Source organism: Loxodonta africana, chromosome 25 (assembly GCF_030014295.1).
Source record: "Loxodonta africana isolate mLoxAfr1 chromosome 25, mLoxAfr1.hap2, whole genome shotgun sequence".
Taxonomy (NCBI): domain Eukaryota; kingdom Metazoa; phylum Chordata; class Mammalia; order Proboscidea; family Elephantidae; genus Loxodonta; species Loxodonta africana.
The window spans coordinates 18,498,046-18,525,902 of NC_087366.1; the positions used below are offsets into that span (position 1 = coordinate 18,498,046).

Genomic DNA, 27,857 nt, shown 5'->3' on the forward strand with positions numbered 1-27,857 from the left:
GTTGTTGTGAGCCATCGACTCACAGATTGAAGAAAATCATCCCAAATTAAAAGATCTCAGGATATAAGAATCTAAAACATCAGTCACAACAGTGATGGTGTATCATCTGGTTCATCACGTGCTTCTGTCTGAAGTACTCTGCTATCATATGTAGGGGGGGACACGGGTCTGGAGGAAAAAAAAAATCAAAAGCATCTGAGATCACAGTGCTTATTTTATTTTATTTTAATTAGAGGTCCAATAGGAAAATGGTGAGAAGCCTCGGTCTTGGAGTCCATTGGACCTGAGTACATATATCAGCCCTGTCACTTAACCAGCTGTTTGATCTTAGCGGAAGTACCTAACTTCCCTAAGCCCCAATTTATACGTCTATAAAATGAGGACAATATCTCACAGCCCATTTATAGCGGTAAAGAAGATATAAACAAAGTGCCCATCAGAATGCCCTGCGCACAGTAAACACCCCCCAATTTGCAGCCAGTGGCAGTGGCAATGGTACCATCACTGTCATCATCTCCAAGGCTGCAGGGTGAATCACGTGATATCTTTTCACTTTTCTAACCTGTAGAAAACCCTAGGAGATGCTCAGTAACTATTTTTCCTTCTTTCTGAAGAATACTAAATTACTATTGATGTTGTTTCATTCTTTACTAGAAAAGCAATTTCACTTGAGAGCCTTCTACCTTCTTCCCACAGAACATCTGGTGGGTTCGAGCTGCACAATTTTGATTTAGAATTTTAATGACTTCTAAAACTATTTGCTATTTTTCTTTGTCCAATACGCTTTCGTTAAAGACAATACAAGGCTCTTTTAGGTGCCATATTACTACTCCATTTTTTTCTTTTGTTGTACTTTTTCTATTTCTTTCACATTAGTGCCTTTAGTTCTTCTAAATTTGGGGTTTTACATCTTATTTTTGCTCTGCTCCTCACCCCTTCTCCTTTTCCCTCTCTTTTGCTACAATCACTCAGATTAATTCCAATTGCCTTTTTAAGGTATTTGAATTTGCTGGAACGTATGTTGATCGCAAACTCTCCGGGAAGATTTTTAAATACTTTCCATTGTAAAGTTTCCCAGGCATTAAAGAATCACAGCCAGCTTTCTTTAACTCATTATTTCTTTAACGTGTACCCAGTGTTTTGGATTACTGCTATTTACATGATCCTTACCAGTGACTGAAATCTGGCGTCACTATTTACAACTCCTGGGGAAACATTACAAGAACGACATTGGTATCATTTGAACGTGTGGAAATGAAAGCAGAAAGATTTCAACAGTTTAAAGCCCTGCTATAATTTGAGAAAACAAAACTTGGCATTCCAGAAGGGAAGTGATGAGATTCAATTAAAGAAAAGGAAAGAGAGGCTGTTTCAACGATATAATGCTCCTTAAAAGAAAGAAAAAAAAGTCATTTCCTAAGGAGTTTTAAGCCTCTTCAAATAAAGTTATGTGTACATATAGATAAAGAGCCCTAGTGGCAGAGTGGTTAAGCACTCAGCTGATAATGGAAAGGTCAGCAGTTCGAACCCCCCAGATGTTCCGTGGGAGAAAGATGTGGTGGTATGCTTCCATAAAGATTACAGCCGTGGAAACCCTATGGGGCGGTTCTACTCTGTTCTGTAGAGTCGCTATGAGTCAGGATTGACTCGATGGCAACAGGTTTGGTTTCCACATACATACAGATACTACAATCTCAGGCACGTTTCAGAGAATGAAGAGGCGTGTTGTGAGGACTGTGTATGTTTAACATCCCTTCCTTACATCCTTTTCACTTCTGAATTCAATGACTGTAATAAATCTGCAGTAGGAAAAGTTTCCTTTTTCTATTTGGTTCAGATCTTACTATTCTAAAAAGACAGCATTTTATCACGTAAAAATGTCAGCAGGAAGGAGGAAAAGGGCACAGGTGGGGTGAATGTGGGCAGAGGTGTTTGCTTCTGTCATAGAAAGTGGGTTCCCTGATTCATAAATAGTGGCAGGTTTAGGGATCCTAGAAATAAACATGGTACACTTTATTACACGGATCAATCTAGCACTGACAACAGAAATGACTATTTGGCAAAGACTCCAACATCCAGAAACCTTGGAAGCTGAATTCTTTGCAACTGAAGGATTCTTGATTTAGCCAGATAACGTTAAAGGTTCCCGATACTGCCCAAAGCCTGATCCGGGCGTGCTCGGGACTGGCATTACGAGTACTCTGTATGTGGGAGTCACAGCAAATCTGACACTTTTTTAAATGCATAAAGGACACTAGACAGTTGTGATCCAAGACCCCAGAAACCAATTTTTCATCTTGAATACTTCATCTGTATTTCCACATTTTCCCTCTATTAAAGTTCTTTCAGCTTCTGAAAGGTTGATTAGGTCCATATTTAGAAATATAGGAAAGACCGTTAACTGAGTACTTGGGAGCCTGTAGAAAATGTAAGGCTTGTTCTACGCCGTACAGCAAAAACTGAGAAACCAAACAGTATCTAGGCCTTTTTCTACTCATGGTTAAACCCAAGAGTGATTCCTAAGCCCGTCCCCAGTCTACAAAACTGAAGACATCTGCCCTAAAACAGGATGTTTACTTCTTAGAATGTCGTTGAATTCCTGGTGTCTGCTTCCCACCTGAACTCACAAGTGAACAGATTCACAACAAGGGGAAACAATGGGCATCTCGCCACTCCCTGCAGTTTCCCGACAAGCTCTTTGTTTATGACCACAGTGAGCAGCTGTGATGTCACTATTAGTAAAAAGCAAATTAAAGACGCAGTCTAGGTTTTTCTTCCTCTGTTACCAAAGCTGGTTATACAGTCCTTCAACAGACAACCCAGTGCCTCCTTCAACAGAGGTGTCATTAAGGGTGCTTCTCAAACATTCAGTATAATATTTGGACCCTATCTGTTTCTGTTTCTGATATTCATTTTCATTTTAAAAGAGATGAAGGGAGTTAAATAAACTTTATCCTAGATCATCACTGAATTTGAAAGGACCTTAGAGAAATGCATTTCAAATACTCATTTTTCAGGTGAAGAAACTGAGACTAAGAGAGGTGAAGTGACTAACTGAAGGTCATGTGGCTGGTACGCGACAGAGTGACAGAGAAGGAGCTGGAATCTGTTATCCAGGCCCTTCATCCGGGACCCTTCACCTTCCATGTGGCGGGCTCCTGACCATCACAGCATTTGATTCTCCTAATTATATAAAAAGGGACATGAAATAAATAAATTTCAAAATAAGCATGCTCCTATTTAATACCTACTTAGATATTCATATGTTAGCCCACTATGAGTCGGAATCGACTCAACGGCACTGGGTAGCTGTTCATAAAGTCAGTTCTCATTTGAGGACTGCGGCCTCATCACCATATAAGAGAGTTTCTTTCCTCAGCACTACTGACATTTTGCAGCAATAAGTCTTTATTGTGAGAAACTCTCCTGTACATTGTAGAATGCTTAGCAGCATCCCTGGCCTCTACCCACTGCATGTTAGTGATAGCCCCCCGCCCCCACCCCCACACAGTTGAGACAACCAAAACGTCCCCACACATTACCAAATGCCCCTGGGGATTGTGGGCCTGTTGACCCATTGCCACGGAGTAGATTCTGACTTATAGAGACCTTTTAGGACACAGTAGAACTGCCCCATAGAGTTTCCAAGGAGTGCCTGGTGGATCTGAACTGTCAATCTTTTGGTTAGCAGCCGTAGCTCTTAACCACTACACCACCAGGGTTTCAAAAAATTGCCCACTGAGAATCACCGCCATATAGCCATGCCTCCTACACATCTAATGGCCATGGGGAAGCCTTCAAGCATGGCTACAAATCAGATGCCAGAGTCCTGGGATGACCAAGGGACTTTCCATACATTATGCATGGATGGGCAAAGGTGTTTCCCTGGATTTCCTCTCAAAAAGACAAAGCGATGACTCGATTTAGTCACAGAAATGATCAGAAAGATAACTTCAGAAAGAGGGAAAAAGACAGAGGTAAAATAAGGTGAAAAATAATAAAAGGAGAACTGGGGGGAAACTAAACAGGGAGAAAGAAGAAAGAGAAGTGGAAGGAACAAAGAGGTCAGCAGAGAAAAGGGGTTGTAACATTCCAGAATCTGCAAAACAGAGCAGTCCATTATAAGATAAAGTGACATATTTTCATCAGACATAAATTTTTAAAAAGGGAACTCAGTCTGAGAAAAAGGGTCAAGAACTTTCCACCAATTGATTGTGAAGCTTTGGGAAAGGACGATTGTCCCTCAGGGGAGTTCTATGTGAAGCTCTTTGTTAACACCTCATATGCTTTAAAAACTGTAAAGCCCTTTAAAACAGCTTATCCCGGAGTTTCACCCACGTTAGTGTTCCTGGTGTACAATGAATTTGAACAAAGTTTTATAATGGGCCTTTAAAAATAGTGAACATGACTTTTCACATCCAGGGTAGAAATCAATTTTCTGAACTATTTCCCCAAAACCTATTTAATCTCAAAACACTCCCTGGGAAACAAAAAAGCCCCAGATATTTTTCAGAATATTCCTCTCCTCAGACTGTTCAGGTGGCTAGTTGAATAATACCTCTGGATTTGATTTAGTTCCAAAATATGTAAATAAGTACACACTTATTTCTGAATCTGGTCACAGGTCTAGGTTACACTCGATAAGCTAGTCACTCAATTCTTAGAGTCTCTTCTTTTGTATATGTTTTTAAAATACACATTATAAAAGGGGCTTTAAAAAAATTACTTCAGCAAGTTTTCATGGATAAGCAAAACGTACAAAGCAAAAATAAACCTGTAATCCTGTGGTTTTGATACTTGAAAGTGCATATAGGAATCACCTGAGAATCTTGTTAAAATGCAGATTCTAACGCATTAGGTTTGGGACGAAAAGCAAAAGATTTCTAACAAGCTCCCAGGTGAGGCTGATGCTGCTGGTCCATGAACCATACTTTGAGAAACAAGGCACAGTGGTTAAGTGCTCAGCTGATAACCAAAAGACCAGCAGTTCTTTTTGGGAGAAAGATGTGGCAGTCTGCTTCTGTAAACATTACAGCCTTAGAAACCATATGGGGCAGTTCTACTCTGTCCTACAGGGTCACAATGAGTCCGAACTGACTCAACGGCAACAGGTTTGGTTTTCAGGTATATGTAGGTACTATAATTTCAGACACATTTCAGAGGATGAAGATTCAATGGCAGTGGGTGTGGTTTGTTTGGGTTTTTTTGCTTTAATTCTAATCTGTTCCCCCAAAAGCACCTATTTGATAGTATTTCTCTCCTGTAGAACCTTTTCGTAACTGGCTCTCTACCACAAACCAGGCGAAATCCAAACCCTCTTTTAAGAAATAAAACCCCTTCATGATGTATTTCCAATCTAACTCTCTAGCTTTAGCTTCACTGATTCTTCCCTGTACCCAACATGTACACTATAAAGTAGCCACGCCAATCATCAGCTGTTCCCAAAATGCCATGCACACTGCATCTTCCTGATTGGTCCCACTGTTGGCTCTTCCTGGACCAATCTACCACCAAAATCTTCACCATCCTTCAACACCCAGCTCAAATGTCACTTTCTCCAAGAGGCCTTCTCCAAACACTTTAAGGAATAAAATAACCGTTTCACCCACCGTGCCTTGCTTTTAGGATTCAAGTATCTAAACATGTTTGTCTGATTTTCTGGAAAGTTATAGCCCATCAAATAAAATTAAAAAGCTACATGGAGCCAATCTAAAAACTAATCTAACCCGTAGCTGTTGAGTCGATTCCGACACATAGCGACCCCTATAGGACAGAGCAGAACTGCCCCATAGAGTTTCCAAAGAGCCGCTGGTAGATTCGAGCTGCCGACCTTTTGATTAGTCAATTTTCTAACTCTTGTTTCATCCCTGGCTCCTGAAGTAAAGGAGTCCATCAGTAAATGCTTTGACCAGTTAAAAATCCCATAGGACCTTTCCTACCCAGATGAATATTTAACATCAGTGGTTTCAGGCACCCTTTTTTGAAAAAACCATTTTAAAAAAACAAACACACACACAAAACCTCCCTTGCCCACAGATCATCCTCCATCCTATATTTTCCTTTTCTACTTTACAGCAAAACTTCTCCAGCGATTTGTTAAACTTTCTGTCCCCACCTCCATTCACCAAAACCGTACTTACCAAGGGTCACAGGGGACCTCCACACTGAAAAAGCCCGTGAGCATTTCCTAGAACCCTCTTGCTTGATCTATGGGCAGCGTTGGGCATAGCTGGTCGCTTCCTCCCCGAAATTCTTTTTTACTTGTCCTCTGGAATACAACTTCTTCTTTCTTTTCTTCCCTCACTTGGCTGTTCCTCCCCAGTGTCCTCTGTGGGATTTTCTATTTTACTGACTCTATTTTTTTTTACATACTGGAAGGACTCAAAGCTTAATCTTTGGACCTAGCTTTTCTCTATCATCACTTACTACCTAGGAGATCACATCCAATTCAAGGGTTCAAATACCGCATATAAACCAGGGGCTCCAAAATTTATACCTTTAGTCTATCTCATTACCTAAAAATTAACATGTCCAAGACTAAATTATTGTCCTGCTCCTCAGCAAACCTTGCTCCCCGACTAGTCTTTCTCTCTTAAAGCTGGGGTTCCACTTTATCAGTTATTCAAGCAACAAACCTTGGAGGCATCCTTGCCTCCTCTTTTTCACTCATACAGGCCATCCACATCATCGCAGCAGATCCTGCCAGCAGCAACACCTTCAAGGTATCTCCAGAAGTTGAGCACCTCCACTGTTACTACTGGTCCACACTCCCACCATCCCTCGCCTGAACCCTTGTAACAGCTTCCTAACTGGTTCTCTGCTCCAACCGTCCCTGCCACAGTTAATTTCCACACAAAACTAGGGCAACCCTTTTAAAATATAAGTCAGGCTATAGCCCTGCCCTCCTCAAAATCCTGAAAGTGCTTCTTATCTTCCTCAGAATGAAATTCAATGTCCTTCCCAAGGCCTTCAAGAAGGCCCCACCTGATCTGGGCTCTTCACTAGCTTGGAGACCCTGTCTTCTAGGACTTACTCTGCTCCAAATACATCCACCTCTCTACTATTTCTCAAACACTGTTCTACATATAGCGTTTTCCGCTCCTATTCTCTCTGCCTGGAAAGCCCTTCCTGCAAATATCCACAAGGCTAAGTTCACGCCTCCTTCAGGTCTCTGCTCCAATGCCCACTGCTGGCACCCCGTGTGAAATAGACCACACTCCTCATCGTAAACTATGCCTCTTACCGTGCTTCACTCTTCTTCACTTTTTTGCATGTATTCTTTGTCTCTCTCTGCTAAAATACAGGCTTTGTAAGAGCTGGGACTTATTTCTGTGTTCACTGCTGTATCCCTTAGCACAGTGCCTGGCATAAGTGCTCAATATATTTTGACTAGATGAATAAAATGAATATTGTTAGATAGTCAAGAAACAACTCTATGTTCTTAAACATTATGGCAACATTCCAAAGGAATAAATAAAACTGTACTAAACTACATTCTCTTAAACTGTTAGGTCTTGACTGAGAGTATGTAATGCAGAGAAAAGATATACTCACTTCCTAATCACCATCTTGGACTCTGATGAAGTTTGGTTTCCATCATCTTCACAGTTTGGGCTTGTCAGGTTTCCATACCTTTACAGACAAAAGCAAATAAACAAAAAAACAGTCAATGAAAGAAAGTAGGCTACAGGACTAATAGTGGACATGAACCACAGCCTCATCTACTCTGATACCAAAAGAACTAGATGGGGCCTGGCTACCACTACCGACCCCACTGATCGGAGCCAGAATAGATGGATCCTTATAGAATTGGAGAAATGTGGAACAGAATTCAAACTTTTAAGAAGGCCAGACTTACTGAACTGGTTGAGACTACAGGCCTCACCAAGACTATCGCCCTGAGATGCTCTTTAAACCTTAAACGGAAATTATACTTTGAGATCACCTTTTAGCTAAATAACAGATTGGTTCATAAAATAAAGAATATCACCCATGAGGAATGAATTTCTTTAAGAAAAATCATCTATAGGAAACCAAATGGTCAAAAATTACTCTAAAGAGACAATAAGAAGGCAAGGGGACAAGGAAAGAAGAGTACGCGAAATGGTACAACCATAACACGATGAATGAGAATAAATGACACATTGTGAAAAATGTAACCCATGTAACTGAAAAATTTGTGTAGCAATTGTTAAATGGGAACCTAATTTGCTGTGTAAACTTTCATCTTAAACACAATAAAATATTAATTTAAAAAGAAATGTGTTAGGAAGAAACTTTATTCAATTTCAGCCACGGAATAACAATTACACTTCTCAGAGTAATTAAGGAGAGATATACTATGAAATGGCATCAAAAATTTAATGGCACTATATTGCCGATAGTTACTTTATGGGTTCGTCTTCATATTTCACAGAGAAAAGTGATTTAACAATGAAATGCCCACTGCTGTCAAGTTGATTCCGACTCTATAGCGACCCTATAGGACAGAGTAGAACTGTCCCATAGAGTTTCCAGAGAGCACCTGGTGGATCTGAACTTCCGACTTTTGGTTAGCAGCCATAGCTCTTAACCACTACGCCACCAGCGTTTCCTAACAATGAAATACACAACTTAAAACTTTCTCTTAATATTTAATGTTTCTTTGAACGTTTCAGATAAAATTAGGTTTTTCTTCCTAGCCAGAGAATCACATACTATAACACACAAAGAAGGCAGATGCCTCATGAAACTCTTTAACACAATAAACCCTATACTCTGCCCCTCTGCTCCAGGAAGAAATGGCTGCTTTCACCCTATGTGTACATGGGCACAAAATGACAACTCCAAGCTATGTTGATAAGTCTGGTCTCCTTGAGGGTAAGTCCTGTTGGAGAAACATTGTAGAAAGATGTCCAGGCCCTCAAAAACAGGCTGAGATAGAAACACGGATTGCAGAATAAACAAGGACTAAGAGCATCTGTGGATGCACTGAGGCCAGGCTGGTCTAGACACAACAACTGAGGAAGGAGAACACAGGAGCACCGTTTTATGGAAGCAACAGGTGCTTAAAGTTCCAAATTCGCCTCACTGCAAACTCCAAATGTACTAAATAATTGATCAACCGCTATCACATTCTTCGCTGTTCTTCCTGCTCCATTGTGTAAGCCTATTTCATACAAATATGTTAACATTTGGTACCTTCACTTGAAGTTCTTAAGGGGGAGTCTTAATATCAATGTTTCTGCAGTTTCTCCTTCCATCAGTGAACACTGCTAAGTCTTTGGAGTTTCACAAATTGGTAGTCTGTCCCAAAGCTTTGATAATTGAAGTGCTATAATTGGTGAGTTTACATTTTTAAAGAGTACGCTTCTGTCTTCTACTAATGGGATTAAAGCCTCACTACCCTTATGGTTCCTTGTTCCTAGGATTTACAAATCCTTTTAAAAATAAAAGCCCACCATCTGGTTTGACCGAATGCCAGTCCATCTGGTCTTCCCTATCACCCTGTCGTGGTAGATTCCAGTCTGAGCCCTTAGGCACTAGCACCCTCTTCATCCACCTGCTCCTTTCTCTAGCTCATCAGCCTTATGGACTTCTTGGCCTCCCAAAGGTATTTTCCACTGGCCTCCGCCCTCTCTGTTCCTCTTCATTCTGTCCTGCACCTGCTATTTAGAGAGCTTCCAGGGCTACCCTTTGCTCTTCCTGAGATAAGAACTCGGTCAGGTTAAGGCTTACTCAGCCCCATGTGAGCAAGGCAGGGATGGGAAATGAGAGTCCTGATAAATAAACAGAGTGGGATTTTTTGGCTCTCTCCTGGGCCACCATCATAGTGAATTATGTCCTTATGTTCTCTCACAACAGGCTTAGTGATTTATTAAATAGGCAAGATTGAGAAGGGTGCAGTAAAGAGTGAGGCTGTTGGAGAGCAACTGTACCTTCCATCTCTCTGACCAGAGTGATCCATGAAGTCTCCTCCTGCCAGCCCTCAGAAGACTCAATGTGGAATTTAATCTTTGTTGCCTTCACATTTTCTGTTAGTCCATTAATTCTCTCTGGTCACTCTAGAAATATTGTATTTTTATCTTCCAAGTATAATCAGCCATGACAGAGAGAAATGAAAGTGAAAAACCCTCACAAGGGAATGGTATGCATTTTACCGTCCCTGATATTTTTCTCTCCAAAGATGTTTGTACTAAAAGTTTTCAGATTTTCCTGCTCTTTGGCTTCACATGAGCTTCCTATTCTCCCTAGTTCTTTTTCTGCATGTCTCAGACTCAGAGCTAGGACACTGGTTTGGAAGATACCAATACCTATCACGGTTCCTCCCCCCAAATGTGACACCGCAATGTGTAATCCAATGGCATCAAGAAAGACTAAGTGACGTTGGTAAGCAAAGTTCTTGCTCATTAATTAACCTTGTACCATCTGCAACTGCTCAGAAGACCACACAGGTATTTCTCCCAGCTTCAGAGTAGTTTACAGGTTCACAATCAGGACCGGAGTGATTGTCTGATAATCATTTGAGACCAGTAAGGACCACAGTAGGTGTGAAACAGCACACGGTCAGTTACTCAGGCTCACATCCTCTACTCTTTCAAATGTCTGGCCTTCCCTGCCCACCCGATTTCAAATACAAACAAACCCCAACACCATCCCTTTCCTTGCTTTATTTTTCACCACAGCCTTGTAATATACTGTTATAAATAATTTAGTTACTATACTAACTGTCCATTAGGACATACGTTCCATGAGAGCAGGATCTGTGTCTCTTTTGCTCATTACTCTTTAAATTTTAAAGCTTGAAACAGTACCTGGCACATAGCAAGTATGTGATGACTATGTGCTGTGAGCGAACGAGGGGTCTAATGGGGCTTCCCAAGCAGACATGAAGCAGTCTCCCAAGTATCTCTTCAGATTTGTCTCCGCAACGGCACCACCTGGCAAGTGCTTTAACCTGTCTGTGCCTTCATTTCTAGAAGTTGAGGCGTTTAAGAAATGGTTTAGGATAGCTGTGATTATCCCAAAAATCTAAAATTAAAATGTAAAAGCAATAAAGTTTTAAGAGTTTAAAGCTGAGATCTTGAAAATGTAAGTGGTGTGAAAAGGCAAAAAAAAAAAAAAGATACATATATATACAAAAAAAGTACATACAGTGTTACAAAGGAAACCTTTAGAAGTGAAATAAAATTAAAGAGCCTGTAACCCTTATCAGAAGAGAATTAACGCTTTACAGAAAAGAAACTAGACAGGAGCTGGAATCAAGACCTCTTTAATGTTAAGGTGAGGTCATTTGAGAATGGTACTAGATTAAGAGTGTGTCTTTGATGTTTTCCTGGACCCTTCCCATCAAAAATCAAAGTCAAGTTCAAGTCACTTACTCCAGGGGGTAAATAAAGGGTGTGTATGTGTGTGTGTTTAATTAATGGCAGTAGAATAGCTACAGACAAACCTGTCAACATTGTCGCCTCCAATTTCTGCAAAGCTTCCCTAGGATTTAAGATCAAAGCTCCAGCCTCTTAAGAAGGTTTACCAATGAGACACTGCCTTTTAAAGGGTAACTCATAAAACTTAAATAAAAACACAAATTGTCAGAATGACTTTTGACATGGTTTTCTCTGTGTCACAAGGCAAAAGAAAGATTTTCAAATGTCTTTTAATGTGGAGCCTTAAGTAATTATTTACCACAGCCTAAAATCACTACCAAAAAAAAACCCCACCATAACGTTTAACTGGCTGCTGATATTTAAACAGGAAAGAGTTATTTCCAAGGGGGTTGGCTGTATAGCTTGGAGTCTGCCGAGGCTGAAGAAATGTTTAATACTGTAGTCCTTGAAAGGAAGAACCAGCAATATTTGTGGTACAAAAAAACCGCACATAAAGTTGTACCAAGGGCCAGCCTCTCTGTTAGGGGGCCTTTCCAACCTTTGATCTGCAACAGAAAAGTCTTGGTGATGCCCAAGCGGCATGAGGGTAATACTGCAGAACTTCTGGCTCCACTTGATTCTGGCAAGTGATCTAATAATAACAAAAAATAGCAGTTACTAATTTTTGAGAGCTTACTATATGCCAGTGGAGTCCCTGGATGGTGCAAACAGTTAAGCACTTGGCTAGTAGCTGAAAGGTTGGCAGTTGGAATTCACCCAGAGGCGCCTGGGAAGACAGGTAATGGTGATCTGCTTCTGAAAAGTCACAGCCATGAAACCCTATGGCGCAGTTCTACTCTGCCTATATGGGGCCGCCATGAGTCAGAATCGACTCGACAGCAACTAAAAACAATTATAAGCCAGACACTGTATTAGTGCTTTACATGGACTGTTTCATTTAGTTTTCACAATAATCCTATGAAGTATTATTATTATTATTCTTACTTTGCAGATAAGAAAAATGAGGCCTAGAAAGGTTATGTAATTTGCCCTTGAAGACACAGCTAATGAGTAGAGATTTGAACCTTGGCAGTCAGACTCTAGAGTCAAGCCTCAGAGTCACTATTCTACCACATAAGCTATAGTTATCTTGTTTGTTCATTTATTTTCTGTCTTCCTCCACCAGGTTATAAATTCCATGATGTTAGATACTTTGAGCCTTTCATGCATTCACTCATTTATTCCTCATTCAAGTAATATTTATTAAGGCCTATGGTGGAGCCCTGGTAGCACAGTGGTTAAGAGTTATGGCTGCTAACCAAAAGATCAGTAGTTCAAATCCACCAGATGCTCCTTGGAAACCCTATGGGGAGCTCTACTCTGCCCTGTAAGTTTACTCAATGGTAATGGGTTTGGTTTTGGTTTTATGTCCAGGTACTATTCTAGGCATTGGGCTTACAGCAGTAAACAAACCAAAATTCCCATCTTCATGAAACATACATTCTAGTGAAAGGAGACAGACAATAAACTACTAAATTGGTTAAGATACACTAAGTCAGATAGTGAAAAACTTAACAGAGAAAAATAAAGCACGTAAGGGGGACTGGGCACGTTGGAGGGGCAGAAGTTGCTATTTCGTATGGGATATTCAGAGAAGGCCCAATGTGAATCCGACAATTAAGTAAAATCCTCTAGAAGGTAAGGGGGTAGACCATGTAGATTGCTAAGGCAGAGCTTTCTAAGCAGAGGAAACAGTGGATATGAAGGCTTTGGTGCAGCGGCAGGCTTGGTGTGCTTGAGAAACATCAAGAAGGCCAGTGAGAAACAGAGTACAGTGAGTGATGGGAGAGCAAGAGATAAGCACAGAGGTAAACAGGACAGGTCATGAGGACCTGGTAGGCACAGGAAGGACTTTGGCTTTTACTCATTTACCTTGTTTACTGATATATCCCCCCAGCCTGGAACAGAACCTGCACATAGTAGGAACTCAGTAAATATTTGTTAAATTAATTAATTAATAACTTCTATTATTGTAATTGGAGCTCTGGTAGCACAGTGGCTAAGAGCTCGGCTGCTAAGCAAAAGGTGGGCAGTTTGAATCCAGTAGCCACTCCTTGGAAACCCTATGGGGCAGTTCTACTCTGGCCTGTAGTGTCGCTATGAGTTGGAATCGACTTGATGGCAATGGGTTTGGTTAGGTTACTATTGTACTAAAAGAAAGGCTGGGGAGGGAAGAAAAGGGCAGGAGCTACTTATCAGGGGTGGTGAAAACTGGAAAAGAGGAAGTAAAGAGAGACCTCACATGAAGCTGTTGACTCAAGCACCTCTGGGAATCTTTGTTCTTCTAATAAACCCCAGCCTATGAACATCTTAAGCATTTTTCATTAACTGACCACAAGAACCCAGGTCAGGTATGAGAAAAATGTTCAGAAGCTGACCTTGAGTCATGAGGATGTCATGGCTGAAATAGCCTGCAGATGTCTGGACTGCCAAGTAAAGCCTTTGATGAAGGCTGTGGACTCTACTCCACAGGTCAGCAAGAGGGTTGTTTTGAACAGAGCCCCTCTGAATAATATCCTCCAAGGCACGCACCTCTCCTCTCCACCCAAGTCTGACCTGAGAACTGAGTCATGGCCACCAAGCCTACCTTGGAAAGGTCTTGTTACCACCCTGGAGTTGGTTATTCAAGGGAAAGAGAAAGGTCAAAGACAACAAGGCAAAAACTCCTTGTTCTTACGGGAAACAAAGGGGCAAGGGACGCTGAGCAGAGAACCTGGCATTGTGCTTTCTGCTTATCAGGACTGATTCTCTAGGCAAATTTTTTCCATGATCGGAAAAAGCTAAAAGACCCAAAGAGAACTGCCCTCTCCTCCTCTAGGTATTTGCTGCGAAGAGTCCTTCACCTTCCTTGCCCTTCAATTCTCCACGTTATCTTCATAGTAGTCACTGACAGTTAAGGCAATATTAGCAGAAAAAAGTACCTAGTATTTCTGTTCCACTTAACAGCTATAAATGTTATGGAATTTTCCTTGAGAAACTCTAACCCCCAGCCCCAACCCAAACTGCCTATAATCACTATCCATCCAAGAAAACAAAAATGCATCTCTTGCTGAAACTTGTTTCTCATCCAAGTTTAAAGCTATTCTTAAATATGATGATTCTTACATCTTTGCTATAAGGTTTCTTTTACTTTCCCTTCCAAGTTCCTGACGTCTGTTACTTTTCTCTTGCCTGTTTTCTGCCCCTAGAGTTTGGTTTCCCATCAGTATCCCCTCCCTTCATTCCGGTTAATAATAATTCTAATCAACCAACGGTAAATACGGCCATTAGCAATGCTACCAATGCGACAATGGCTGCAGCGACGATGAAGGACAACAAAGAAACAGTGTTAGGACAGGTTTGGGGAGCACACAGTGTCCTGACACCACAGAATCTGTTACCGTTACAGATTTTTCTCGAGTTTGGTTCAGGTTTGTATTATTGTATTAATGAATACATTATTAACAAATCAGCTCAGGCGTCTGTGCTCAGTTTTCCTCAATCACGAAGAGCTGCTTTACAGAGCCCTTCAAGAAGCCTGAAGTCCTGGGTGGTGCACACAGTTAACACTCAACTACTAACTGATAGGTTGATGGTTTGAACTCACCCAGAAGCACCTCAGAAAACAGGCCTGGCAATCTGCTTCTGAAAGGTCACAGCCTTGAAAAAACCCTACAGAGCAATTCTACCCTGTAAGACATAGGGTTGCCATCAGTTGAAATCTTATGAAATATGTTATGTAAAATGATACAACAAGTGTGAGTTTAGCGTCACAGCTTTCTGTCACTTTCAGGACTATTTTTCTCCTTTATACTCACAAAAATTTAATATAGCATTAACTGATCTAAATTGGTGCTTGTGGCAGCTTTAGTAGAGACCAAAGACAAAAGAGTTGTGTTTCTCGGCGATCTATAGATACAATGCAATTCCGATCCAAATTCCAGCGACATTTTTTAATAAGATGGAGAAACAAATCACCAACTTCATATGGAAAGGGAAGAGGCCCTGGATAAGTAAAGCATTACTGAAAAAGAAGAACAAAGCAGAAGGCCTCACACTACCTGATTTTAGAACCTATCATACTGCCACAGTAGTCCAAACAACCTGGTACTGGTACAACAACGGATACACAGACCAATGGAACAGGACTGAGAATCCAGACATAAATCCATCCACATATGAGAAGCTGATATTTGACAAAGGCCAAAAGTCAGTTAAATGGGGAAAAAACAGTCTTTTTAACAAATGGGGCTGGCATAACTGGATATCCATCTGCAAAACAATGAAACAAGAGCCATACCTCACACCATGCACAAAAACTAACTCAAAATGGATCAAAGGCCTAAATATAAAATCTAAAACAATAAAGATCATGGAAGGAAAAATAGAGACAATGCTAGGAGCCCTAATACATGGCATAAACAGTATACAAAACATCACTAACAATGCACAAGTGCCAGAAGAGAAACTAGATAACTGGGAGCTCCTAAAGATCAAACACCTATGCTCATCCAAAGACTTCACCGAAAGGGTAAAAAGACCACCTGCAGACTGGGAAAAAGTTTGTAGCTATGACATTTCCGATCAGCGTCTGGTCTCTAAAATCTACATGATACCGCAAAAACTCAACTGCAAAAAGACAACTAACCCAATTAAAAAATTGGCAAAGGATATGAACAGGCACTTCACTAAAGAGGACATTCAGGTAGCTAACAGATATATGAGGAAATATTCACGATCATTAGCCATTAGAGAAATGCAGATCAAAACTACAATGAGATTCCATCTCACTGCAAGGCTGGCATTAATCCAAAACACACAATAATAAATGTTGGAGAGCCGTTGGAGGAGTTGTGGAGAGACTGGAACACTTACACACTGCTGGTAGGAATGTAAAATGTTACAACCACTTTGGAAATCGATTTGGCGCTTCCTTAAAAAGCCAGAAATAGAACTAGCATACGATCCAGCAATCCCACTCCTTGGAATATATCCTAGAGAAGTAAGAGCCTTTACACAAACAGATATATGCACACCCACGTTCACTGCAGCAATGTTTACAATAGCAAAAAGATGGAAGCAACCAAGGTGCCCATCAACAGATGAACGGATAAATAAATTATGGTATATTCACACAATGGAATACTATTCATCGATAAAGAACAATGATGAATCTACGAAACATTTTGTAACATGGAGGAATCTGGAATGCACTGTGCTGAGTGAAATTAGTCAGTTGCAAAAGGACAAATATTGTATGAGACCACTATTATAAGAACTCAAGAAATAGTTTAAACACAGAAGAAAATATTCTTTGATGGTTACGAGAGTGGGGAGGGAGGGAGGGCGAGGGGCATCCACTAATTAGATAACAGAAGAACTATTCCAGGTGAAGGGAAAGACAACACACAATATGGAAGAGGTCAGCACAACTGGACTAAACCAAAAGCAAAGAAGCGTCCTGAATAACTGAATGCTTCAAAGGCCAGCATAGCAGGGGTGGCGGTTTGGAGACCATGGTTTCAGGCGTCAGCTAAGTCAACTGGCATAATAAAATCTATTACGAAAACATTATGCATCCCACTTTGGAGAGTGGCATCTGGAGTCTTAAATGCTAGCAAGCAGCCATCTAAGATGCATCAATTGGGCAAAGGACAATCAAGAACACCAAAGACACAAGGTAATTATAAGCCTGAGAGACAGAAAGGGCCGCATAAACCAGAGACTACATCACCCAAGACCAGAAGAACTAAATGGTGCCCGGCTACAGCTGATGACTGCCCTGACAGGGAACATAACAGAGAACCTGAGGGAGCAGGAGAGCAGTGGGATGCAGATCTCAAACTATCTTAAAAAGACTAGACTTAATGGTCTGACTGAGACTAGAAGGACCCCGGAGGTCATGGTCCCCAGACTTCTGCTGGCCCAAGACAGGAACCATTCCCAAAGCCAACTCTTCAGACAGGGATTGGACTGGATTATAGGATAGAAAATGATACTGGTGAGGAGTGAGTTTCTTGGATCAAGTAGACACATGAGACTATGTGGGCAGCTCCTGTCTGGAGGGGAGACAAGATGGCAGAGGGGGACAGAAGGTGGCTGAATGGACATGGAAACAGAGGGTGGAGAGAACAAGTGTGTGGTCTCATTAGGCAGGGAGCAACTAGGAGTATATAGCGAGGTGTACAAAAATTTTTGTATGAGAGACTGACTTGATTTGTAAACTTTCACTTAAAGCACAATAAAAATTAGGAAAAAAAAAAAAGAATTGTGTTTCCCAGGGATAGTGGCTTGATGTCATTTTCAAGGGCTAAGTTCACACATACACACACACACAATAAAAAGTAAAAAATAATTAAATAAATATCAAATAAGAGAATAGTTACAAGAAACACATAAAAATAAACTAAAAACCAGCCAGCACTTTTTCCTTTCAAAGACTCAGAGATACAACTTTTTAATAAAACATTAAATTTTGTTTAATTCAATGAAATTACTGATTTTACTTCTTAGATCTCTGCTTAAGACATTTGTCCACAATCATAAGCTAGGAGCAGTGCCCTCCTCTGACTCACAGTGACTGTCTCCGTTCCCCCCATCATCCACTCCAGGGATCCTCCGCCTGGGGAGTCATAATTCAGGATCCCAGGATAAATTTATGACAAGTCTCGGAATCCCCCAAATTGCACGCACAATGTTGTGATCTGCTTTTTCCTAGGGAGGGTCCATAGTTGTTAGCAGATTCTTAAAAGAGCTGGCGATCAATCCCTTCTACCAGTTGCTGGAATGTGGTTAAAATCATTGCTTTTGATTAGCAAAGCTGAATTTAAAACTTTCTAGTAACTATTCTGAATATATTCATATTGCCTTTCAGTCCCTTGTCAGTTTTGTTTTGTCGTTTCCAGACACCATAAGCACATCCTTCTTTTAAAACCTGCTGGGAAATCCTGTATTCTTCTCCAGAAAAGAAGGATGACTGCATGCCCTGCCTCCTTTTTCTAAGTGAAATTTTTAAAAAGACCTACTTCATGGAAACATTTTTATCTCTGAGGTCTTATAAATCCCATTTCAAGAAAAGAAAGCAAGCCTGGTTATGCTCTGAGGCAGATCCTTTGGGCAGCCTCCCTTTGGTATCTGTTTTAACACAGCCATCACTGCGCTCCTCAGTCACCAACTATTCCCATCCAGAATTCCCACAGTGCTGCTGGATGAGAGCTGGATCCACTTTGCAAAAATAAAGATTTACCAACCCATCAGGGAAGAGAATTTATTTCCATTTTCTCTCCTGTGATTACAGTTGGATGTAATTCTAAAACAGTAACAGATTAAACTTTTCTTGTTAACCCAAAGCAATGACATAGCTGCAGCCAGAAAAAAGTAACAATGCTTGTCATGTTGAGGCTGGATTCTGTCCTTGTTTCTGCATGCTTCCCAGAGTTGCGTGTGTGGGCCACGGCTGAACAGGGCATGATGTCCTCAGCAGAACAAAGGCGAGGTGAATACCTGACCTTCAGCATCCTTGAGCCATGAGTGAGAGACGTGTAGAGTCAATCTCCCCAACAAGAATTCTCTGTATCTTATTACATTGCACTTAACTTCTTCAATAGACCAAAAGTTTTACTGATGTTGTATTAGTTTTCTACTGCTGCTGTAACAAATTACCATAAACTTAGTGGCTTCAAACAACACAAATTTATCATTTTACTACAGATCTGCAGATCTACAATCCAGCACATGTCTCACTGGGCTAAAATCAAAGTGTCAACAGCGTTGGGGTCCCTTCTGGAGGCTCAAAGAGGAAATTTGTTCTTTGCCTTTTCCAGCTTCTAGAGGGGGCTCATGGGCCCCTTCCACCTACAATGACAGCAACATGGCCTCTTTCTCTCTGTTTCTGTTGTCACATTTCTTTTTCTGGCTCTTTCTTGTGCTTCCCTCTTTGACTTTTGAGGACCCTTGTGATCACACTGGGGCCATCTCAATGATTCAGAATAGTCATTTTATCTTCAGGTCAGTTGACTGGCAACCTTAATTCTCTTTTTGATGAAACCTAACATATTCAGGGAGGTCCCAGGAATTAGGACATGAACATCCCCATTCTAATTACTCTGCCTACCACAGTTGCAAATTATTATGAATTTTATGTCTTTGATTGTTTTCTGAGCTAAACTGTTTCTCTCTACCTAATAAAGCATGAACCAGAAAGAGCACGGAGCCTTTTATGAAGGATGTGCCTTACAAACATTTTCAACGTTCCTTTCTATGTTAGAAGAATTTAAATACTCAAAGAATCTCGTAGCCCTGGTTTACTCCTCTTTTCTCTTCTACCAGCCAATAGTTTCCTCTTCCTAATATTCGCAGAACATAAGAACAGGGTCCCATTAATTTTTCAGCATTCTCCCCTTTTTTTTTTTAACCCATAACGTACGTACCGCCCAAAGGTTTTCTTGCCTAGGAAATCACCAATATCTACATGTACGGAAAATCTATTTCAACCCATTTGCTCCAACAAATATCTTAAGAAACAGCTTTCATTTGCTAAGAAGGCCACCTAGTCAGGAGATCTAGCACATCTGTATTTTAAGCTGGAAAGGAAACAAAGCAATGTTAGGATTTCCTAAAAGCTTTCCCATTAAATTATATGGGATGAGCAACCCACCAAAAAAATCTCAACTTATTCATGCACGGTAGGACAAGAGACTCAATGGGTGAACCACTCCACTGTTCCCCTTTGGTCCCGTGGGGAGTTGGCGGGACGGGGGGTAGTTACTAAAGTTAATGAAAAGAACGGCATGGCATTGTCCTGAAAAACTTTCTTTTGTACGTGACAGAAGTTAAACATAAATAAATAACTCTTAAAAGAAGAAAGTATAGGAAAAAATCATGTTATGAAGGCAATAGTTACTGTTGTTAGGTGCCGTTGGGTCGATTCCGATTCATAGTGACCCCATATGACAGAGTAGGATTGTCCCACAGGGCTTCCTAGGCTGTAATCTTTACAGGAACAGCTTGCCAGGTCTTTCTTCTGCAGAGCCGGGCCAGCAGGGCTCCTTTGAGTTTCATAATAACGTTTAAGTGTTAGTGCAATAGGAGCCAGCACCAGGAGTTGACTCATGGCCCCAGTGTGAGAGGCTGTGAGGCCTCCCAGTAGATGCTCTGCCAATGTCTGCTCCTACAGGGCTCTCTGCTAATAAACCCCTTTCCTTGGATGTGGAAGAGCAGAAGAGAAGATATTAGAAACCTCGCCTCCTACTAAAAGGAAAGGAAGTAAGGGAACCTCACAAGCCCTCCATGTCAGCACAAATCTAGGCATATTTGGCAAGTGCCTTGTCTAATTCCAGCACAAAATTAAAAACTTCATTATTTTTAAGTGAGGTTTAACAAAAAGTAATTTGGGACATATTGTGAGCATGAGCATCTCAAAAATGCTTACCCAGCTTCGGATGCCAAGGAAGCGTTTGAGAGCTGAAAGGATTTGTGTTCTGAGCTTTTTGTAGGATGTTTACTACTACCACCTCACAGTCCTGAGGACAAAAAAGGTTTTATTAAAAATGCACAGTCAGAGAAGAGCACATTCATTTGTGGTTATAAGAAGGGGGAGGGAGGGAGAGAGGGAGGGTGGGAGAGGGTTATTTACTGATTAGATAGTAGAGAAGAACTACTTTAGGTGAAGGGAAATACAACACTCAATACAGTACAGGGAAGGTCAGCTCAACTGGACTGGACCAAAAGCAAAGAAGTTTCCTGAATAACCTGAATGCTTCGAAGGTCAGCGGAGCAAGGGCGGGGGTTTGGGGACTAAAGCTTCAGGGGACATCTAAGTCAATTGGCAAAAATAAATTCTGTTAAGAAAACATTCTGCATCCCACTTTGAAGTGTGGTGTCTGGGGTCTTAAACGCTAACAAGCGGCCATCTAAGATGCATCAATGAGTCTCAACCCACCTGGATCAAAGGAGAATGAAGAACACCAAGGTCACAAGGTAATTATGAGCCCAAGAGACAGAAAGGGCCACATGAACTAGAGACTACATCATCCTGAGACCAGAAGAACTAGATCGTGCCCGGCCACAACCAATGACTGCCCTGAAAGGGAGCACAACAGAGAACCCCAGAGGGAGCAGGAGAACAGTGGGATGCAGACCCCAAATTCTCATAAAAAGACCAGACTTAATGGTCTGACTAAGACTAGACGAATCCCGGCGGTCACGGTCCCCAAACCTTCTGTTGGCCCAGGACAGGAACCATTCCCGAAGCCAACTCATCAGACATGGATTGGACTGGACAATGGGTTGGAGAGAGATGCTGATGAGGAGTGAGCTACTTGTATCAGGTGGATACTTGAGACTGTGTTGTCATCTCCTGTCTGGAGGGGAGATGGGAGGGTAGAGAGGGTTAGAAACTGGCAAAAACAGTCACGAAAGGAGAGACTGGAAGGAGGGAGCGGGCTGACTGATTAGGTGGAGAGTAAGTGGGAGTATGTAGTAAGGTGTATATGAGTTTATATGTGAGAGACTGACTTGATTTGTAAACTTTCACTTAAAGCACAATAAAAATTATTAAAAAAAAAAAAAAGCACAGTCAGCCCTCAGTGCCTTGACAGTGATGCTATGAGTCTACAGACACATCTGTATATCTCACTGGACACAGGAAGAGGCTGGATGATGTTCACTGTCCTGCCTCCTCCCAAGGCAACCACTCGTTCCTGATAGGCATGAATAAAAATAACCATTATTGATTTGTGAGACAAATAGTTCCTAAGCACTTAACTGCCCAGGCACCACTCTCCTCAGAGGCTATAGTAGTAAACAGGACAAATGTAGTCCTTGAGAGGGGAGACAGTCAGGAAATAAGCAAGATAAGTAAGAAGGGTCACTGCAAATAGTGATAAGTGGTATGAAAAAAGAAAACGAGGCAATGGTAATCTCTTAAGCACTTAACATTCACCAGTCACTATACCTCATAAGGAAACCCTGGTGGTATAGTGGTTAAGAGCTACAAAAGGTCAGCAGTTCAAATCCACCAAGCGCTCCTTGGAAACCCTATGGGGCAGTTCTACTCTGTCCCACAGGGTCACTATGAGTCGGAATCAACTCAACAGCAATGAGTTTGGTTTGGTTTTGGTTTTATACCTCATAAAGCAGCCCTGGTGGAGCAAACAGTTAAGTGCTCAGCTGCTAACAGAAAGGTCGGTGGTTCGAATCCATCAGCCGCTCCGCAGAAGGAAGATTACAGCTTTGAAAACCCTATGGGGCAATTCTACTCTGTCCTACTGGGTTGCTATGAGTCAGAATCGACTCAGTAGCAATGTGTTTGGTTTTAGGGTTTTATACCTCGTAAAAAATCGACTTGAAGACAATAAATAAATAGGTCCCTGGGTGGTACAAGCGGTTTACAACTAGCTGTTAACCTAAAGGTTGACGGTTCAAACCCTGTAAGTGGCACAATGGAAGGAAGGCTTGGCAATCTGCTTCCATAAAGATTACTGCCAAGAAACCAATACATGGTGTCTTAGGTATCTAGTGCTGCTGTAACAGAAATACCACAAGCGGATGCCTTTAACAAAGGGAAATTTATTCTCTCCCAGTCTAAGAGGCTAGAAGTTCAAAGTCAGGGTGTCAGCTCCAGGGGGAGGCTTTCTCTCTGTGTTGGCTCTGGTTCTTCGATTGAGGAGCTTCTCAGCACAGCGGTCCCAGGCCCAAAGGATACACTATTCTCCTGGCTCTTTTTTCTTAGTGGTATGAGGTCCCCATGTCTCTCTGCTTGCTTCTCTCTTTTATACCTCAAAAGAGACTGGTTTAAGATAGGACCTAATCTCATAGACCTCATTAACATAACTGCCCCTAATCCTACCTCATTAACATCACAGAGACAGAATTTACAACACATAGGTAAATCACCTCAGATACCAGAATGATGGACAATCACAGGATACTGGGAATCACGGACTAGCCAAGTCGACAGATATTTTGGGGGGACACAATTCAATCCATAATACACGGGTTCACTATGAGTTGGACTCAACTCGATGGGAATGGAGTTTTTCGTTTTTTTCTTTATACTTCATGATGAAGTGCCTAGGTGCACACGGTCAACGCACGTGGCTCCTAACTGAAAGGTTGGAGGTTTGAATCTACCCAGAAGAGCCTTTGAAGAAAGGCTCTTCCAAAAAGTCAGCCACTGAGAACCCTACAGAACACACACTGGGTCACCATGAGTTGAAATCAACTTGACATCAACTTGTTTCATACCTCATAATAACCCTATAAATTAGGTGCTTTTTTTATTCTCAATTTGTAGATGAGGAAACTGATGCCAGTAACATAAATTAACTTACCCGTTATTATAGAGCGAGAAAGGGGTATAAAACCAGAATCAAGTTCAAGGTTTTTCACTCCAAAGCCCATGCTCTTAACTATGACACTATATGCCTCACATATAAATTTCACAGCTAAAAGAAAGACCAAAAAAAAAAAAAAAAAAAAAACTGCTTTTCCAATAAAGTATCCTTAAATTTTGAAAGGAAAAGGAAACATACACATGGCACTTTTGATAAAGTCAATGTTCCGCTGCTATTCATAAGGTTTTACTGGCCAATTTTTTTTTTTTTTTTTTTTGAGAAGTAGATCACCAAGCGCTTCTTCCTAATCTGTCTTTGTCTGGAAGCTCCACTGAAACCTGTCCACCCTGGGCGACCGTGCTGGTATTTGAAATACCGGTGGCATAGCTTCCAGCATCACAACACGAAAGCTACCACAGTACAACAAACTGACAGAAGAGTGGTGGAACAGGGATTCCCAAACACTTAACTGCACTCATGAGGAAATTGCACATAGACCAAGAAGCAGTATTTCGAACGGTTTAAAATCAAGAAAGGTGTGCATCAGAGTTTATCCTTTAACCACACCTAATAATCTGTATGCTAAGAAAATAATCTAGAAACTGGACTATATGAAGAAGCACTTGGCATCAGGGTTGGAAGAAGACTCAGTAACAACCTGTGATATGCAGATGACACAACCCTGCTTGCTGAAAGTGAAGAGGATTTGAAGCACTTACTGCTTAAGATCAAAGACTATAGCCTTCAATATGGATTATACCTCAACATAAAGAAAACAAAAATCCTCACAACTGGACCAATAACCAGTATCATGATAAACAGGGAAATAAGGAAGTTGTCAAGAAATTCATTTTACTTGGACCCACAGTCAGTGTCCATGGAAGCAACAGTCAAGAAATCAAATGACATATTGCATTGGGCAAATCTGCTGCAAAAGACCTCTTTTAAATGTTAAAAAGCAAAGATTCACTTTGAGGACTAAGGTATGCCTGACCCAAACCATAGTATTTTCAATTGTCTCATATGCATGCAAAACCTAGACCATGGATAAGGGGACCAAAGAGGAACTAATGCATTTGAATTATGGTAATTGGTAAAGAATACTGGATATACCATGGACTGCCAGATGAACAAACAAATCTGTCTTGGAAGAAATACAGCCAGAATGCTCCTTAGAAGCAAGGATGGCGAGACTTCATTTTGCATACTTTGGACATGTTATCAGGAGGGACCAGTCCCTGGAGAAGGACATCATGGTTGGTAGAGGGTCAGCGAAAAAGAGGAAGACCCTCAATGAGATGGACTAACACAGTGGGTGGCTGCAACAATGGGCTCAAACACAGCAACGACTGTGAGAATGGTGCAGGACCAGGCAGTGCTCTGTTCTGTTGTAAATGGGGTCACTATGAATGGGAATCAACTTGACGGCACCTAACAACAACAACAACCTGACAAAGCCAGTAGACAAAACTAAAAATTTTTCAAGCTTCACATTTGATCAACTCGTCAATACGCTGTAGAGGAACTGGCTTCACATGCAAGGAGCAGCTCCTTTCCCACTGCATATAAAAGTGTGGCTACTCCACGTGTCATAAGGCATGGATTTAATAGCCCTAGCAGAACAATGGTTAAGCACTCTGCTGCTAACTAAAACATCAGCGGTTCCAACCCGCCAGTCGCTGTGTGGGAGAAAAGATCTGGCACTCTGCTCCATAAAGGTTACAGCTTAGGAAACCCTATTGGGCAGTTCTACTCTATCGTATATGGTCACTGTCTTAGCTATCCACTGCTTCTATAACAGAAATACTGCAAGTGGATAGCTTTAACAAACGTAAGTTTATTCTCTCATAGTCTAGTAGGCTAGAAGCCCAAATTCAGGGTGTCAGCTCCAAGGGAAGGCTTTCTCTGTGAGCTCTGCAGGAAGGTCCTTGTCATCAATCTTTCCCTGGACTCAGAGCTTCTCCATGTAGGAACCCCAGGTCCAAAGCACACACTCTGCTCCTGGCGCTGCTTTCTTGATGGTTTGAGGTTCCCGTCTCTCTGCTGGCTTCTCTCTTCTATATCCCAAAAGAAAATGGCTCAAAACATAATCCAATCTTGTAGATTGAGTCCTGCCTCATTAACATAACTGCCACCTATCCCCCCTCATTAACATTATAGAGGCAGGGTTTACAACACATAGGAAAATCACATCAGATAACAAAATGGTGGACAATCACACAATACTGGGCATCATGGCCTACTCAAGTTGATACACATATTTTTTGGGGATATAATTCAATCCGTGACAGTCACTATCACTTGGAATTGACTTGACAACATGTAACAACAACAGCAACATCCCCATAGTGTGATGTATTTGCATAAATCCACCCACACTTTCTCATTTGTCATATCCTCAACCCCCAAGAAGACCTCTCTTTGGGATTCAACCTGAGCACATTAAATACACAGAAATATTCCAGATGCACAGACACAACAGTGACCTTGATTGCCCATGATCTATTTAACTGAGATCACTGGTCAACATCCAGTTTTGTCTGGGTATAAACCCCCAAAAAATCCCTCTTATTGTCTCTGTTATAGAACCTAGCTCTTATCTCACAATATCAATTTTAATTATATACACTTATTTATGTGCTGATCTGTTGAATGTTAGTATCTCCCACTAGATTTGTGTCACAAAGAGGACAGAAGCCATGACATCTTGTCTATCATTATATACACAGCACCTGCACAGTACATGGTACCTATTAAATTATGTATATGGTGCATGGTAAATTATGTATATGGTATAACAACCTGATAAATACTGTTTGAATAAATGAATAAGAACATTGATGGCCAAGTGAATCACCCACGATTATGTGAAGAAAGCACTCCTCAAGCAATGCAGTTTCCAAGGGACATCAATTGAGGCAACAGAAAAAGAGATGATGAGGGGGCTTCCCAAATCATCCTTTCCTTGAAAAATATCATTAACAAATCACGGGAGGTGATATGGTATGCTTGGAAAGGAGCCATTTAATAACTGAATGTTCTTGAGCCTCAACTTTCTCATCTGTAAACATGGGACCAACAATAAGTGAAGTAAATGAGATAAGGTATGTGAAAACATAGGGCAAACAAATGTGGGAAGAAGAAATAAATTCAAAGATACACCAAATTAGTAAGCAAGTAAATTCAAGTCAGATTATGGCCTTAAAGGATAGTGCTTAGATGTGGTGTCAACCCTCCTCATCCCCAAAAGTCCTCCACTGGAAAAATTCGCTTGAAACGAACGGGGTCATTCAGACTATTACCTAGTGGTTTGCAAACTATGACTTGAGTGCCATTAGTGGCTTGGCAAAGGTTTCTGAAGTTCTGGCTCACTCATATTCTGCTTGTCCTCAACTTTCTGCTTATTTCTAATACCAGAGATGTGGGTCAAAAGTAGCTAATGTGACAGGTATCTGAAGAAAAATCTAGATATTTATGTAAACATTTGAGGATCCTTACCTCAGGTATGTTTCTCCCTGCTGGGCATTTTCAGTGGTGTCTCACTTTTTTAAAATGAGGCAGTGGAAAGAATAGGTCTTTTGGTGGAATGTATGTTTGAAGTTCGAGAAAATAAAATATCAAGGCCCCCAACACAAACAACTAACCCACAACTCAAGAACTTTCTCTTAGGTTCAAAGGAAACCAGTGAGGCCTAGAATTAACTCTGGGCCATGGTGAAAAGCCTAGAAACAGGATTCCTTGTGAATTGCTGATCATCCCAAATAAGAGATAAAGCAGACACAGGGAATTAGCCATATAAGACTTCAAACCACTGTTCTGGTCAATCATGAATGCTCATATTAGCAGAACAAAGAAACTATGAAAAGATTTAAAAAAGGAATCAGAGAAAACAAAACAGTTCCAGATGAGAACAGCCACAGGATTGGAAGTCTTGAGGAAAATCAAAGCTTGACTTCAAATAAGCTTTTCTCTAGTGGGAAATAAAAACTGCAGCATCTGCCTTCAATTCGTTCTTGACTGGTTAGGTTTAGCACATCCTCTATAATTTCTCAGTGTTAACTTCATAGAAGATAAAAAACCCAAGGACATCATAGAAGATAAGCCATCTATTATTAAGAAACAAAAAGAAATAACAATG

At 41.1% G+C, this 27,857-nt stretch overlaps 1 protein-coding gene across 2 annotated transcripts in view; it reads right to left on the reverse strand.

Annotated features, from left to right (window-relative positions):
- Window positions 1-27,857, reverse strand: part of RGL1 (ral guanine nucleotide dissociation stimulator like 1) — a 209,696-nt gene that overhangs the window by 64,451 nt on the left and 117,388 nt on the right. For both annotated transcript variants that reach the window (XM_023549193.2, XM_010590951.3), the window contains exon 4: window positions 7,555-7,632. In XM_023549193.2, the coding sequence (XP_023404961.1) occupies window positions 7,555-7,632 (78 nt within the window). The remainder of the gene's footprint in view (window positions 1-7,554; window positions 7,633-27,857) is intronic.